At 34.7% G+C, this 16,424-nt stretch overlaps 1 protein-coding gene across 2 annotated transcripts; it reads right to left on the reverse strand.

The window, feature by feature from the left end:
- Nucleotides 1-1,720: 1,720 nt before the first annotated feature.
- Nucleotides 1,721-13,971, reverse strand: LOC128550447 (uncharacterized). Of its 2 annotated transcripts, XM_053529519.1 has the most exons (7): nt 13,915-13,971; nt 12,345-12,500; nt 9,811-9,944; nt 7,920-8,029; nt 6,156-6,281; nt 4,048-4,177; nt 1,721-3,247 (listed from the first exon to the last, which is right to left on the reverse strand). In XM_053529519.1, the coding sequence occupies exons 3-7, from the start codon at nt 9,905-9,907 to the stop codon at nt 3,126-3,128; spliced, it is 585 nt and encodes a 194-aa protein (XP_053385494.1). In that variant the 5' UTR covers nt 9,908-9,944; nt 12,345-12,500; nt 13,915-13,971; the 3' UTR covers nt 1,721-3,125. The 2 variants fall into 2 exon arrangements, with proteins under 2 accessions (XP_053385494.1, XP_053385495.1); XM_053529520.1 differs by lacking the exon at nt 12,345-12,500 and having other exon boundaries at nt 13,915-13,969.
- Between the last annotated feature and the right edge of the window lie 2,453 nt (nt 13,972-16,424).

Consider the following 16,424-nt stretch of genomic DNA (forward strand, 5'->3'; position numbering starts at 1 on the left):
GCTCGAAGGCGTGGACGGTAGCATGTCTTTTCACCAGACTCAATCAAACCGAGCCTGCAACATTTTCGTTTTTGTCGTGTTGAGCGACCTCCGGAGTTTCCACTTTAATTTTTTTATTCCACACTGTGCTAAATGTTGTATGTTGTGCATATAATTAATAGCCGTTTTTTCCTCCATCTTAAATGCAGAATAGCCTGTAACACTTTTCGCAAGATAAATATATTTCCTATAGCAAATTAAAAGGTTTATTCTTTTATTGTATTCTTGGGCTTACAATGTATATTCTGGTAGGGATCACAAATGATTACGCCAGTTTTCAGACGTGTCTGAGTTGAACATACGGCAGACTATGACGTACCAATGCAGCGGCAATACGTCATGCCCGTCCTACTCGTAACAATCGTATGTATATTGTACGGACTCGTGACTTATTCCAATATCATGCGCAGTCTCCTGCGTGTTAATCGTCTGACACTCCACTTTCTTTTCATTTTCTTCAAAATTGGCCTCAACACTGCGCCCAAGACTGGGCTTTGAAAGTACTCGAACTGTTCTTTTATGCGGACTGCATCTTTACCGTAATATTGGCAACGGCTTAACGAATGACTGTGAGTGACGCGACGTCATAATAAACATTTCCAACTTAGTATCATTTCTTAACCGTTAACGCGGGACAGCTTTAACTACCACAAAAATCAGTAATCCAATATAACTGCTAATGGACCGATCCGATGATTTCCGTACTAATTGTTGTTGTTGTAGTTACACAGGGACAAAATCGATAATTAACAGCTTTGGTCATTATCTGACTAGACATATTTATTTATCGCCTCCCTCAATATTCTTGCATTTCTATTGGCCAATAGACGTCACGTGGAGACAGGATATATTCCATATCCTGCTAGTACATTACAGATATGAAGTTTGATTAAAATCAAAATGGCTGCCGCATTGCTAGCGTGATTGAATCAAGTCAGATTATAAGCCCCAGCTTTAAATATCATTTCCGAGTTTAAAAATTAATGTTTTCTTGTCTTTCTCATTTTTTCCTATCTTAATTAGGTTACTGAAGTTAGTGGAAATAGAAGAACAGTAACTCTGTATGGCATGGCCGCGACTAACAGGTTGAAATTTTGTTATAGTTAAATTAAGCAAAGGAATTAACACATTTGTAAGACAGCAGTTTGTTGAAGGATCATTTAATTTACCTGCAAGATAAAGGAGTTAACTGGAAACGGGACGTAAGCTGAAGTTTTAAGACATTTCTGACATCGTGTAATCTGATGATATTTCGGAAGGATGGAACATAGAAGTTTTTCAAAACCAGTTCATAACCTGTATAAATGAGCTTCTGTGTTTTGTGATTCAGTCAAAATACAGTTCATTTTGCATTTTATGGCTGGCGTTAATTAACTATAATCAAAGCATGATAACCAGAGAAGATTGCAGAATTCCAGTCTGCACTGTAACTGTAAGTAGCTTTATTAAATATAAAAATTATGTCTATTACAGCGAAGATGTAAAAGGTATTCGGCAAGATAAAATCGTTACACTGCTTGTTGGTGACAGGATACGGGATATACGCTGTCGAGGAAATCCATATCAGGCGAGAGCTTCGCACCAACAAGCAGTGTAACTAATAATATTTACAGGCCGGCGGTTCAACGAACGATGACTTAGAATGAAATTTTAATATGAAAGTGAAAAGCGGACCAGTTGAAAATGTATATAATACTTTATTTTAGAATTGTCAAATAAAAGTATTATTCAAGAATATGAATACGTCATCTAAAATATACAGAAATACATTACATATTACACATCTAATACATAAATTTGTGCTTGAAATTAGAATACTACAATTATCTTGCAGCTGTATTCTAGCACGTAAAAAATGAAAAAAAAATATGATAGCTAAGATTTTATAAAAGCTATAAAATAAGTTAATTCCTCCGTTAAGCCTACACAAAGAGGACTGTCTATATATTCAGCTTCACGATTTAACACTTGTTAATACAAGAAACATAATCCTGAACGTATATCTATGTACACAAGAGAAATATTTACGCACAAGAAACAGTGTCTGTAAATAAACATTTAAAACAGGAATTACATATATTACACAGCACCACTCAAATAATGTTTTACACAAAACACGAATCGTGAATTAAACTGACGGCAAACTCTTATGGCCTTGCGACCAATGCAGACCAGGATCTTTTCTGTTCGCTATTCACTCAGTAAGTAGTTAGGGAACAACACTATTATAATAATATTTAATTGGTATAATCTAAAATCATAGATGGACAAGTCCATGATGATTATTTATCACTGTTAACTCTAAAGCTGTGTAATAGTTTTTACTGATTCTTCCTACGATCATAGGATTAATGAAATGAGTGTAACAATTTCCGAGAGAAAGAAAAAAGACGATATAGAGCCTAGAATGTATGGTGTTTAAGTATAAGTTGTGAAGTTAAAATACTGAATAGAAATTATTGCTCCTATTATGTTAGATCATATCATAAACTTTTGATAATAAAAAGAAACTGCATGAAAAAGCAGAATGAGCCACGGTAAAAACATACGATACATGACCTAGTAATGTATGCTGGAAGTCAAAGTTTTTCGAGTTACAGAGAATATTTCTTTATGTAAATCTAGTAATTATTTAAACCTTAATTTCGTAATGAAATATAGCTTTTGCGAACAAAACAAAAAGACAAAGGTGAAGATCTTAATAGGATATACAGCGTATATAATGTTCTATCAAACAATTTTAAAAATTGACAGCTTGAAACAGGCTTTGCAATACCAAAAACATATACTATACATAATCTCGTTGGATATGTTATTAAACAACAATTTAAAGGTACAAGTAAATTTTAAAGTCACAATGAATATTGCATTTTGTAATCTAGTATTCATATCAACTTTAATTTTGTAGTGAAATATAACTTTTGCTAACAAACAATATTTTGACAAAAGTGAAGAAATTACTAGGAAGTACAGTTACTATAATTTTGTATCATACGATTAACATTTGATGATAAAAGGCAACATAGAAAACATCCTGAAACAAAGTATTTTTTTTAGTATTGTGTTCAAAAACAAATGACCGGCGCCTAGCTCGGTACTTTCGAAAGCAACAGATTCCAACACACGATGCAATAAACATGACTCCAAAAATAGATCCAATAATACCTATCACAAGTCCTACTGCAACTGGATCGTGAATACCTATCATCTGAAATGAAAACAAGTACCTGATTAGGACAGAACCGCTAGAACTAATACATGACCTTATTAAGCACCATAGGTTTCCTAGCATACAATATATTTAGAAATGTACATGCAACATGTTTTAATACTAATATTAAAGGCTTGCCTTTCTGTCATTTACTGCATGCAATCTATGTATCTAAAGCTTTGTTAACTATTTTCCGAATGAACATATATATGCCCAGTGTCTTCCATTAAATTTTTGTAGGCAAATAGCTGAAAGCAATTTAAAAATTGTTGTCTAATGGTTCTAATTCCTAAGGAAAATTGTCAAAATAAACATTTTAGCGGGCTCAAAAGTGTCATAATTAAATATTCCTATCCACAATATATGCATTTTAACAACAGGCAGCATATTAAACTATGGTAAAATTTGAATGGAGATTGATAGTATCTACAAAAGTATGCAGCATATTTTCCTCAAGTTTTTAGTCAGGATTAAATATAGGATGACAAAGGATGTCTATATAGCGGTAAGTTTAACACAATAGAACTTTTAACAATTTGCATGTAAATAAAGTTTTATCTAATTATAATAAAATTCTCACAAGTATGGTATAGCAAACTAAGAAGTGATTTCAAAACTAGAAACAGTGAACTTGTAGTCTTAAGTTTTTTTTACTGGCAGCTTTATATTATGCACTAAGGTATTTTTTCCCAAATTAATGGGAAGTAGTCCCAGCCATTTCAAGGGGAAATTAACATGTTTTCTTTGGTTCCCTTACATCATTTATCCCACGTAGGAAAATATGTAAATAACCTTACCTCTTATAGCTGTAACTTTAAGCTGGAAATCATACTGGTTAGCTGATACACTCTGTCTGTGTAAAGTGATAGTCACTGTTCGTCCAACAGAAGTGTAAGTGATGGGATTGTCACCAAAAGTGTAGTAGGTCTATATTTAAAAGATTAAGAAACAAGAATAAAAGTACTTGTCAAGTCAAACAAACAATTTAATAACAATTTAATAATGTTCATAAAGCCTGACTGGTTAAGTTTAGCACTTTTTTTACATGTATATAGGCTAGTTATCTTTTATTTTAAGAAGAGAGAAAACATGTGTTCACGTGCTGTTATAACACATTTTAATATATGAACGTTCCGTGGTAAAGCGTTAAGGTATTACGGCCCAAAAACGGATAATTCAATGGAAATGACGTCTACGTGAAAAAAAAAAACAACAACTAAAAACCAAACAAAAAAAAAAAACAGATATCCCTGCGTATTTCATTTAAATTAAATGACGTTGAGGTAGAGTATATTTATTTATTCTGCATTCGTTTTATGCGCTTTATATGCTTTAATAGGTTTAACGCATGTCCATTTCGTGTTATAACATCTTTAGAACCCTTCAGGATTCTGCATATGTTATAATACGAAAAACATGCGTTATCCCTACAAAGAAAGAAGACGTTTTGATGTTTCAGCATAACAAATCTTGCATGTGATAAAAAATTCTTCCCATAGAGCCTTTCACTTTATTATTTTATTTAGTTCGTGTAATAAAGGGTGCTGTAGTTTACTGTATACATGTTTTATACTTAAAATGACATTAACCAATCTAATGTACTAAAATTGTCGCAGTGGGTTAGACTGAACGTCGAACACCATGTCTTTGTTGTAGGTATGGGTTCTAATATAGAATTCAAAACAATAGAATATGATACGTACTAATTGAATTATAATTGCTTATACAATAAAAAATCATCTTGGGTTCGAACCTACACATTATGCACATTCTGTGTATGTGCGTCAAACGCTCTTACCAATACACTGTTAGATTTTCTAAAGTTAATCATCAGCCGAGACGATCCGACTACCAGATCCACCTTAGTATATGAACTCGCCCTAAAGGTCATTTTTGAAGGTGAAAGTGTATTTTTACCCCAATAGAAAATTTATATCTTTTAGCGTCGACGATTTGTTTTATTTAGCGAGCTTAAAAATGTTGTATCATTTAGCGTTATTTTCGTATAAATGTAGTTTCAGTACGTTAAAACATTCACGGAACACGTCAGATAATTTATTTCTACATTTAAATCTTTCCGCCAGGATTAAATTTGTAACACTTCCGCTTTTAGACACAATGTCTTGAATCAAATCGTCATGGAGAAGATAGTGCGGATGACGCCTCGCCCGAGGACCGATCAGACGACCACGCCATCTGTAGATTTAGGCTGTCCCTTTTGAACTAAGCAGGCGGACTACATTTTTTTGCATAACTCTTTCCTAGGGAAAAAATTCCTACAGGAAATATTTTCTATAGGAACGCATTCCCATGTGAACAGTTTCCTATAGGAAAGTATTCCCATGGGAAACTTTTCCCAAGGGAACAATGTCCTATGGGATTCCCATAGGAATTCTTTCCCATGGGAAAACTAAATTATCTTTTCTTTAAACAAATAAACTAGCCGGTGCCATAAAAGTATTTTTATAAAACAGCTATGATATTTTTCTGATTAAATGAAAATAAAAATAAGTATTTCCCGTGGGAAATTCCCATGTGAAAATTTTACCAAATGTTTCCCATGGGAAAACACCGTTCCCATAGGAAAGCCATTTTTGTGTGGAAACAGAATATTGTAATAGCTATATCTATTAAAATAATAAGACTAGAATCATAAAAGTTGTTGCTTGCCAAAAGGTAGATATGGGCTATCATTCAGTACCATTTTAAAGTTCAAAGCCTTTGTAGAAGTACTTGACGTTTTTGCCAATTATTGTCCGTGGCAAATTAAAATTGGTGGCCGTTTTCAGCTGTTTGGGTATTATGGATAGAATTCCAGGAATCTGTATTACGAACAGCCGTCACTAGGATTAAATAAGATCAGTTTAAGTTTCTCGACCTTGAAAAAAGAAATTCTAATACATACAAAATGTCCACTTGCGTCCCCGGAAAGATAGAGTTTCACATCAGAAGTATTGATAACAAAGCTTACAAAGTCCACCCTTATTGTTGCATCATGGTCTAATGTAAGGAAATTTATCGTACATCCAAGCTGAAAAAATAAAACCTCCCATGTCACATGAAATTACAGTATTTCACAGCTCACATTTAATAGTCATTTATTTGGTGAAATGTTTAAGTGTTAACCACTTATTCCCCTGGGGTCACAGCTAAGCTGCTTGGGATGGAAGTGACTCATGGGTTTATGGACGTCAGAATTAGAAATTCATAAATTAAACTAAAGACTGCTTTAAGTAAAAGCACATGTATCCCCATACTGCTTCATTTAAACAGAAACGTGGACTGATATGCAATATCCACTACATCACGAAGATTTTGTGATACAAGTTATTGTTTTGAAAATATAACGATAATGACCAAAGTTGTACAAGAAATTGTATACAATCATATCTAATCAGCAAGAGGACAATGATGGTCCTAGATCGCTAACCCGTGTTTCAGGCTGACAACCAGGTTTTGATGGAAATATAAAATTTAGCGGATTTTTAATGGGAAGGGTAAAATATAGGATCTTAACACAGAAAAAAAGTATAATCATTTCTTACTCGTTTACTGGAAATAATCTTTATTATACATACACATAGGCACCTGAAAGAAGGGGTTAGTGGTACCTGAGTGGATACTCCCTTCCGTAAGACACTCTAGAAATTTCTAAAATATAGTTATGGCATGGTGGTCCCTGGTGGATTTTCGGAGGTTCCAATTCTGACTACCCAAATATCATTAATATGAACACAGGACGAGACTGAGGCATATAACAACATCACTGCAAAGGCATACATCATTCTGGTAGACCATACCCCATTGCTGTTGAACCTGTAAGGGGATGAGGGTGTTCTCCCCGGAAAATTTTAAAATATAGGTATACAATGGCGGCCTCATGTGCATTATTTAGGTCTAAAATCTTTGAAATACAGGAAAATAAAGGAAATATAGGAGGTTTTCCAAAATATATGATTTAAAAAAATAGGAAAAGATAGAAATATATGAACTGGTTGGCTGCCTGGTATTTTATAGATTGCTCAGGGGAGCTAAAATAGATTACATGCAGCAAAACTGATATTTAAGAGGTAAATACTTCAAAAAATGCTTTTCAAACCAAAAAAGTCATTAAATTGTAAAGTAAGCTATGGTACTGAGCACTTTGCAAAATTTGGTTGATATCCAAACAGTACTTTCAAAGGTGTGTAGGTGTGTTCGTCTTTTTCAACATCTTTTTTTCAGTCATAAACGACGGTGTCTACTTGTAGCAGCGAGCACAATGTTTAGTGCTGCCTCAATGGAATTTCACGCCGTAGACACGTGACATGATACCCCATTCAGTCACATTATACTGACACCTGGCTGACCAGTCCTAGCACTATCCTCTAAATGCTGAACGCAAAGCGAGGAAGCTACTAGTACCATTTTTACGTCTTTGGTATGACGCGGCTAGGGATCGAACCCACGACCACCCGCACTCGAAGCGGACGCTCTACCACTAAGAGGAGTAGCCTAGACAGACATTTGTCACAGACAGACTGACAGCCAAATATAATGTGTCTCCCTACATATTGGGAGATATAATTTTTAAATATATTTTTTTGACTTGTCTTAGATATTATTGATGATACAATTATAATCTGTCCAGACTTGAGAGCCTTATAAATTCGTTAAATTGTGCAGTTACATCAGAGGATGATGATGTATCATTCTCCTTAGCATTGACAGTTACAGACTGGCCACTCTCTAAAGTCTGTGAACCAATGTAACCACATGAAAGGGCAGAGTCCATATTATCTAAAATACACAGTCATCAACCATACAATATTGCCTTTAAATGACATTAGACAGTCCTAAACCAGATAAAATACTTGCATTAATTGATATTAGCCTTTCGACAGTCATCATCTATACAATAGTGCCATTAATTGACATTAGGCAGTCATCAGCCATGCAATATTTCTATTAATTGACAGAAATCACCAGCTATATTAACATATTGCCTTTAATTGACATTAGACAGTCATCAAGCATTATATAAAATACTGGCATTTACTGACATCAGACGACAGTCATCAACCATACAATATTGCCATTAACTGCCATTAGACAGTCATCAGTTATACAATACTGTCATTAGAAGTCAACAACCATATAATAAGCAACACCATGCAAGTTGTCAGTCAAACCAGATGTTTTAGGTTGCAGTACCAAGCAAAGTACGTCTTCATTTAATATGTGATATAGCATAATACCAAGCAAGGTGTCTGTAAAATTCGGATGTCACATGTAGCAATACCTAGCAATCAGGATGCTTTAGGCTGCAGTACCTTGCAAGGTGTCTGTTCAATCAGGATATCATAGGTTACAATACCTAACAAGGAGTCCGTTCATTCAGGATGCCAATTGAATCAGGATTTCATAGGTTGCAGTACTTAGCAAACGGTCTGTTGCAATGCTTAGCAAAGTGTCAATTCAATCAGGAATGTTATAGGCTGCAACACCTAGCAATGTGTCTGTTCAATCAGGATGTCATGGGTCGCAAAACTTAGCAAGGTATCTGTTCAATCAGGAAGTTACAGGTTGCAATACCTAGCAACGTGTCTGTTCAATCAGGGTATCCTATGTTGCAATACCTAGCAAGTTAACTGTTCAATCAAGATGTCATAGGTCGCAAAACTTAGCAAGATATCTGTTCAATCAAAGTGTTACAGGTTACAATACTTAACAAGGAGTCTGTTGAATCAGGATGTCATAGGTTGCAATGCTTAGCAAAGTTTAAGTTCAATCAGGATGTCACAGGCTGCAATACCTGGCAAAGTGTCTGTTCAATTAAGATCTCGTAGGCCGCAACACTTAGCAAAGTGTCAGTTCAATGAGGATGTCATTTGTTGCAATACCTAGGGAGGTGTCTCAGTCAGGATGTTACAGGTTGCATATACTTAGCAAACTGTCTCTTCAATCAGAACGTCATAGGTTGCAATACCTAGCAAGATTTCTCTTTAATCAGAATGTCATAGGTTACAATACTTAGCAAGGTGTCTGTTTAGTCAGTCAGGATGTCACAGGCTGCAATACCTCGCAAGGTCTCTGTTCAATCAGGATGTCGCAGTACTGAACAAAGCGGCAGTTTAATCAGTATGTCCTAGGTCGCAAAACTGAGCAAGTTGTCTGTTCAATAAGGATGTGATAATCGCAATTAAGAGCAAGCTGTCAGTTAAATCTGGATGTCAAGGGTTATAAGTCTACTGGTCTTCTACCATTGGTTCACATTGGGAAGTTGTCAGTTATTTCCTTGGAACATGTTAATACCAGTCAGGTAAGGCTAATAATAACTGTACTTAAATTACTTTCAAAAACCAGAAAACATGTTATTTATTAATAAGTACATGTAGGTTTAAATTTTGGATATGTATGTCTATGGTCATATACTGATATAGCTTTTTTCTGACAGTCATGAAACGTATTATAATTGTAGTGATATCTATAACATAACATAACTACAATTTCATAACTACAAAGACGCAGTAGCTGGCATAAGCACTATTTCTGTTGGGGCTTTTTATAATTCTACTTACAAACACTTTTACTTATCCCCACTGTATTTCCAAGCAGCATACTGAATATTACTATTATACTTGAACCTTCCATAACTTTTCTGTTTTTACCTCTCATGGTAATGTCTCACAGATAATGCTAACATAATGCTTTCCTGTGAAAACACAATTAGAACAAACAAATATTATATTAAAAGTTACAATTTAATTGTTCCTACGTTCCTGGGGTTGAGCATCCTAAACCAATGCTATATTTACGGGAGGCAAATAAGAAAGGATTGTTTGGTTCATAGGGTAATTTGAATGACGAAGACATTTACATTGGAGCTTAATGTATAAGCTTTGACAAGATAAGTGTGGGAGAGTGGAGTGCGTCCCCTGAAAAATATTCAGAAAATTAGGTTATTGAAAAACGCTATTAAAACTATACTGAACAGCAAAAGAAACTATCCAGTTGTATAACTGGGGTACTTTTTAATGAAAAACTTAAATTTATAAATTTGACTTGTTTTCTTCATACCACATTACACTTAAAGAACTTCACCCGGTAAATTTTAAAAATCGATCAACCGTGAAGTCAGTAGTCCCGCAAAAGCCGCTTTACACGAAATTCACGTGCGCGTGTAGTTAAAGAGTTTCTTTGTGAAATCTTATTGTCACTGGAAACATGGATGATTGACTAAATCGAAAAACAGCATAAAGTTAAAGAAAAATATTGTTGGTTGCATGGCACTACTGAATCAAAGTCAGCGTGAGCGCGCAATTAGGATGTTACAATGCAACAGACGCGCAGAAAATATAGCCAGAATTTCGTGTAAAACGGCTATTGTGGGACTACTGACTTCACGGTTGATCGATTTTTTGAAATTAACATGTGAAGTTCTTCAAATGTAATGTGGTATGAAGAAAACAAATTTATATATGTAAGGTTTTTATTAAAAAATACCCCAGTTACACAGCTGGATAGTTTCTTTTGCTGTTCAATATATTTGTAAGAAAGAGGCATATGTGGTAAAAGAAATTAACCAAGGTATTGCCTCAATAGTCACTACAGCCGTGCTGTTCCGAGATAGGATGGTGCAACTATATATATATATATCTTTTTTTGACAATTATGGCTCTAGGACACAAAAATAAGTCATTAAACCCAATCCACTCATGTGTCTGACCCATTTGGTTCAGATAATAATTTTGACCTGTGATGTACAATTTGTTAACAAGTTCAAATTTATCTTTGTAAATCATACAGTTAATTCTTCTCTAAAACTGACAATTACTTACAAACAACAAGAGGGCCAAGATGGCCCTTGGTCGCTCACCTGATAAACACACCATAACAGTGTAAACATGTTTGACATAGTGATTTCATGGAAACAAATATTCTGACCAATTTTCATTAAGATTGGATCAAAAATGTGGTCTCTTAAGTGTAAACAAGCATTTTCTTCAATTTGACCTAGTGACCTAGTTTTTGAGCTAAGATGACCTACATTCGAATCTGATCTAGATTTGATCAAGACAATCATTCTGACTAAATTTCATCAACCTCGATAAAAAATACAGCCTCTATCGCATACAAAACATTTTTTTTTTGATATATCATAGCGACCTAGTTTTTGACCCCAGGTGACCCATATTCAAACTTGACCTCTATTTCATCAAGGCAATCATTCTGACCAAAATTCATGAAGATCAATTGAAAAATACAGCCTCTATCGCATACACAAGGTTTTTCTTTGATTTGACCTTGTGACCTAGTTTTTGACCCCAGATAACCCATTTTCGAAAATGGCCTAGATTTCATCAAGGTTATCATTCTGACCAAATTTCATGAAGATCAGTTGAAAAATACTGCCTCTGTCGCATACACAATGTTTTTCTTTGATTTGACCTAGTGACCTACTTTTTAACCCCAGATAACCCATTTTCAGCCTAGATTTTATCAAGGTTATCATTCTGACCAAAATGCATGAAGATAAAATGAAAAATACAGCCTCTATCGCATACACAAGGATTTTCCTTGATTTGACCTTGTGACCTAGTTTTTGACCCCGGGTGATCCATTTTTGAACTTGGCCTAGATTTCATCAAGGTAATCATTCTGACAAAATTTCATGAAGATCAATTGAAAAATACAGCCTCTATCGCATACACAAGGTTTTTCTTTGATTTGACCTAGTGACCTAGTTTTAGATCCCAGATAACCCATTTTCGAACCCAGCCTAGATTTCATCAAGGTCATCATTCTGACCAAATTTCATGAAGATAAAAATGAAAAATACAGCCTCTATCGCATACACAATGTTTTTCCTTGATTTGACCTAGTGACCTAGTTGTTGACCCTGGGTGACCCGTTTTCAAACTTGGCCTAGATTTCATCAAGGTAATCATTCTGACCAAATTTCATGAAGTTCACACAAGCTAAATGTTGACGGACAGACGACAGACAGACAGACAGACGCCGGACATCGAGTGATCAGAAAAACTCACCTGAGCAGGTGAGCTAATAAAAGGAGAAAAATGTGTAAATTACACAATTAAGACTATTGTATTACCCAAGCAAACACAAAACGTTGAATCTACGTTGAAACTTGGTTCTGACGTTCATCAACCTTATTTCAATCTTCAGCAACCGTAGGAGATGCTCTGTTGCTGTTTGGTTGCTATCTGACGTTGAAACAACGTTGAATATTGGTCATGTTTCAACCTTCCTGCAAGTTTAAGAGAAAAAGAAGTGCTTTGAAAATTGTTTCAAGATCAAACCTGACTTGCCTAGCTCGTACTCTCAGATTGCCGGTGATATATTTAAATAGATGGTATTTATCTAACGCATGTACATGTGACATGATATATTTTTTTCATATCTAACGTGTGTGATACTAATTGTTTTTACAGTTGTTAATACAATGCATAATAACAGGCATATACATCGACTTAATTACGGTAGTCACTCTATAACACTTGCTCCGATTTTCAAAAAATAAGTCTCAGATATTATCAAATTTCTAAGTTCAAAAGAACACCCGTAAATTAAAGGTAAATTGGAACTTAAACACAATTCCAACTTAAGAAGGTGCGGGAAATAGTCTAAATAGAATGACAAAAATGATTGCAAACAATTTCTCTTTTCTATCGGTCACTATACATGTTTAATATAATCAAGTCGTGGTTTTTGGAGCAAACAGGATTAGTGTGTAACTTTTTAAAGGCCCTATGTGCCTATTGGTTATTTATCCCCTGATATTCAAATCTATATATACATTATTATTACTTTTGCAAACAAGCTTCTCTCACATTTCTGTTGGTATTGCTGTACACATCTTCAATGTAATACTTATAAGAGTTGGTGAGAAGGAAATTGAAAGACAGTTGGTGCATTTTTATACTAGTAAGTACTATTATTCTGAGTCGCAAATTCAATAAGACTTTAATTTCAGTTGTAATGATTTACCAATTATTAGCCAGATTACTTTATACTTTCAGAAAAATGCTGCACACGATTATGATCTTAATTGAGGATGGATGACTGAACATAAATTTGGACTTGATGCAGTTTTTATATTAAATCACGAAAATATGAAGTGAATAAGTCCTCAACCATGTATCAACGTCTAACCAATCCCAATTTAGTAGTTACTCAAGTCGTTTAGCAATCATCAAGTCTATAGATATCAACCATTGACAATACAGAATCCAACAATCAGCAATAATTTTTTTCAGCCTAAATTAAATAATACTTGGTTGACTTCAGCTTGAATTCAATGTTAAATCAACGTTGAAACAATGTTGAATCAACGTTATTTCAACCTTAAATCAACGATTGTTAATGGTTGAAGCTTCAACGTTGTTTCACCATTCAAAATCAAATATAAATCCAACCAAAATTCAACGTCAAAGTTCAAGGTTGATGCAACGTTGCTGTGCCTCCTCGGACCCAAACTGACAATTATTTATGAACAATAAAAGTAGAAAAATGTGTTAAAACAAATTTTTCAAACAGTTCAAACAGCAAAATTCTTTTAAAAAGATCCAGGTGTGTTCGCACACCTTGTTTGGTATATCGATACAGGTAAACAGTGTAATATAAAACAAATTATGGGTAAAATTAAAATGATTAAAACCTACAGCTTGTACAAGTATACTCCATTAATCGTTTTTGTCAACTTCCGTGTTCTATTTTTGGATGTTTATCTGACGTAATTGACTCACCTATTGCACTGCGATATTCTTCTTACCGTACTATGCCGTACCGTAAATAACATTACTGGACCGGTTAGTTAAGGAATTACCCATAATCAGCACATGTTCATTAGGAATGCCGGAACACTGGTTCTCTGAGCAAAGTGTGTCATACAAAACTAAAGTAAGTTTTCATAGGCCTGTTAAATAATAATTTACTGTTATTTTGCCTCAATTAATTGACTATTACTGAACAGATTATTAACATAACTCCGATTTCATAACCAGTCGTTTTTCTAACAAGATCGTGGATTTCTGGATTAAGCACTTGGAAATAGATCTAATGGCTATTTTGGACTATTCCTTTTGTGATCTATGAGGCGGACATTTTATATATCAGTAATATGAGAAACCGAGAGCATATCGCATTCTATTCATTCCACTGAAAATTATGAATTATGATAATCGCAAAATGAACGGCTAACGTTGCATAGTAGTAACATGCCTTCCTGCAGTAAACGGAATGGCGAGGAAGTTGGAAGTTGATTCTAATGTCAAATACAACAAAACAGAATATATTTCTTATTCACAAAATTACCGAACGATGGACTTGAATGAAGTTTTAATATGAAAGTGAAAAGTGGAACAAGTCGAAACTGTATATAATATTTTATTTTAGAATTGTTAAATAAAAGTTATATTTAAGAATATGAATATGTTATCTAAAATATTCAGAAAAACATTATAATTTTATTACACATCTGATACACAAATTTTACTACCTGATCGCATGCCAACAAGAAACGTAATGCCTAACATAACTGACCACATGATTACAAGAAACGCAGTACCTCATATACCTGATCACAGGTAAACAAGAAATGAAATGTCTAACAAACCAGATCACAAGTCAAGAAGAAATGCAATGTCTCACATTGCCTAATCACAGAACAACAAGAAACGCTATGTATCACATAACTGATCTAAGGACAACAAGAAAAGCAACGCCTCACATACCTGATCTTAGGTCAACAAGAAACACAATGCCTCACAAACATGATCACAAGTAAACAAGAAACGCAATGCTTCGAATACCTGACCATAGGCCAACAAAGGAAAACACAATGTCTCACATGCCTGCTCACATGTCAACAAGAAACACAATGCCTCACAAACCAGATCTCAAGTGAACAAGTAACGCAATGACTTATATACCTGATCACAGGTCAACAAGAAAACATAATTCCTTACATACCTGATTACATGCCAACAAGAAACGCAATGATTCACATACCTGCTTACGGGTCAGCAAGAAACACAATGCCTCTGTAACATGATTACATGTCTACAACGTGTATCGCATTTGTGAACTCAAAAAGAATGACACCTGATGACAGGTCCAGAATTAACGCATTATATCACATATCTGTTCAAATCTCAACAAGAAACGCAATGTCTCACACACAAGATCCAAGGTAAACAAGAAACGCTGTGCCTCACATATCTAATCACAAAGAAACGCAAAGGCGAACAAGAAAAGCATTGACTCTCGTACTTGATCACAGGTTAACAAGAAATGCAATGCCTCACATAACTGATTATAGATGAACAAGAAATGCATTCACTGACATAACTGATCACAGGTCAGCAAGAAACTCAATGCCGCTGTAACCTTATCACAAGTCTATAACGTGTATCTATGAACTCAAAAAGAAAGACGACGCCTCACAAACACATATTACAGGTCAACAAGGAACGCAACATATTTGATTACTTGTGAACATTTAAAGCATTGCCTCACATACCTGATCTCACATCATAATTTATCACAGGTTTACAAGAAACGCAATGCCTCATATACCTGATCACAGGTGAACAAGAAATAAAATGCCTCACATAACTGATCTAACGTCAACAAGAATATCAATGCATCATATACCTGATCCTATGTCAATAAGAAACGCAATGCCTCAGAAAATTGATCACAAGTCAACAAGAAACGGAATGCCTCAAATACCTGAGCACAGGTCAACAAAGAAAAAACAGAATGGTTTACATACCTGATCAGAGGTAAAGAATTAATGCATTATATCACATATCAGATCACAGGTCAACAAGAAACGCAATGCCTCGCACACAAGATTTGATGTCAACAAGAAACGCAGTGCCCCACAAAATTGATCACAAGACAACAAGAAATGGAATGCCTCAAATACCTGACCACAGGTCAAGAAAAAAAAAAAAAAAAAAGCACAATGCATATGCCTCACATACCTGATCACAGTTCAACAAGAAACGAAATGTTTCACAAACCTGATCACAGGTGACCAAGAAAAGCAATGACTTATAAACCCGATCAAATGTCTACAAGAAAACACAACTCCTAACATAAATGGTTACAGGTCAAGAAGCAACGCAATGCCTCACACACAAGATCTAAGGTCAACTAGAAACGC

Source organism: Mercenaria mercenaria, chromosome 18 (assembly GCF_021730395.1).
Source record: "Mercenaria mercenaria strain notata chromosome 18, MADL_Memer_1, whole genome shotgun sequence".
Taxonomy (NCBI): Eukaryota; Metazoa; Mollusca; class Bivalvia; order Venerida; family Veneridae; genus Mercenaria; species Mercenaria mercenaria.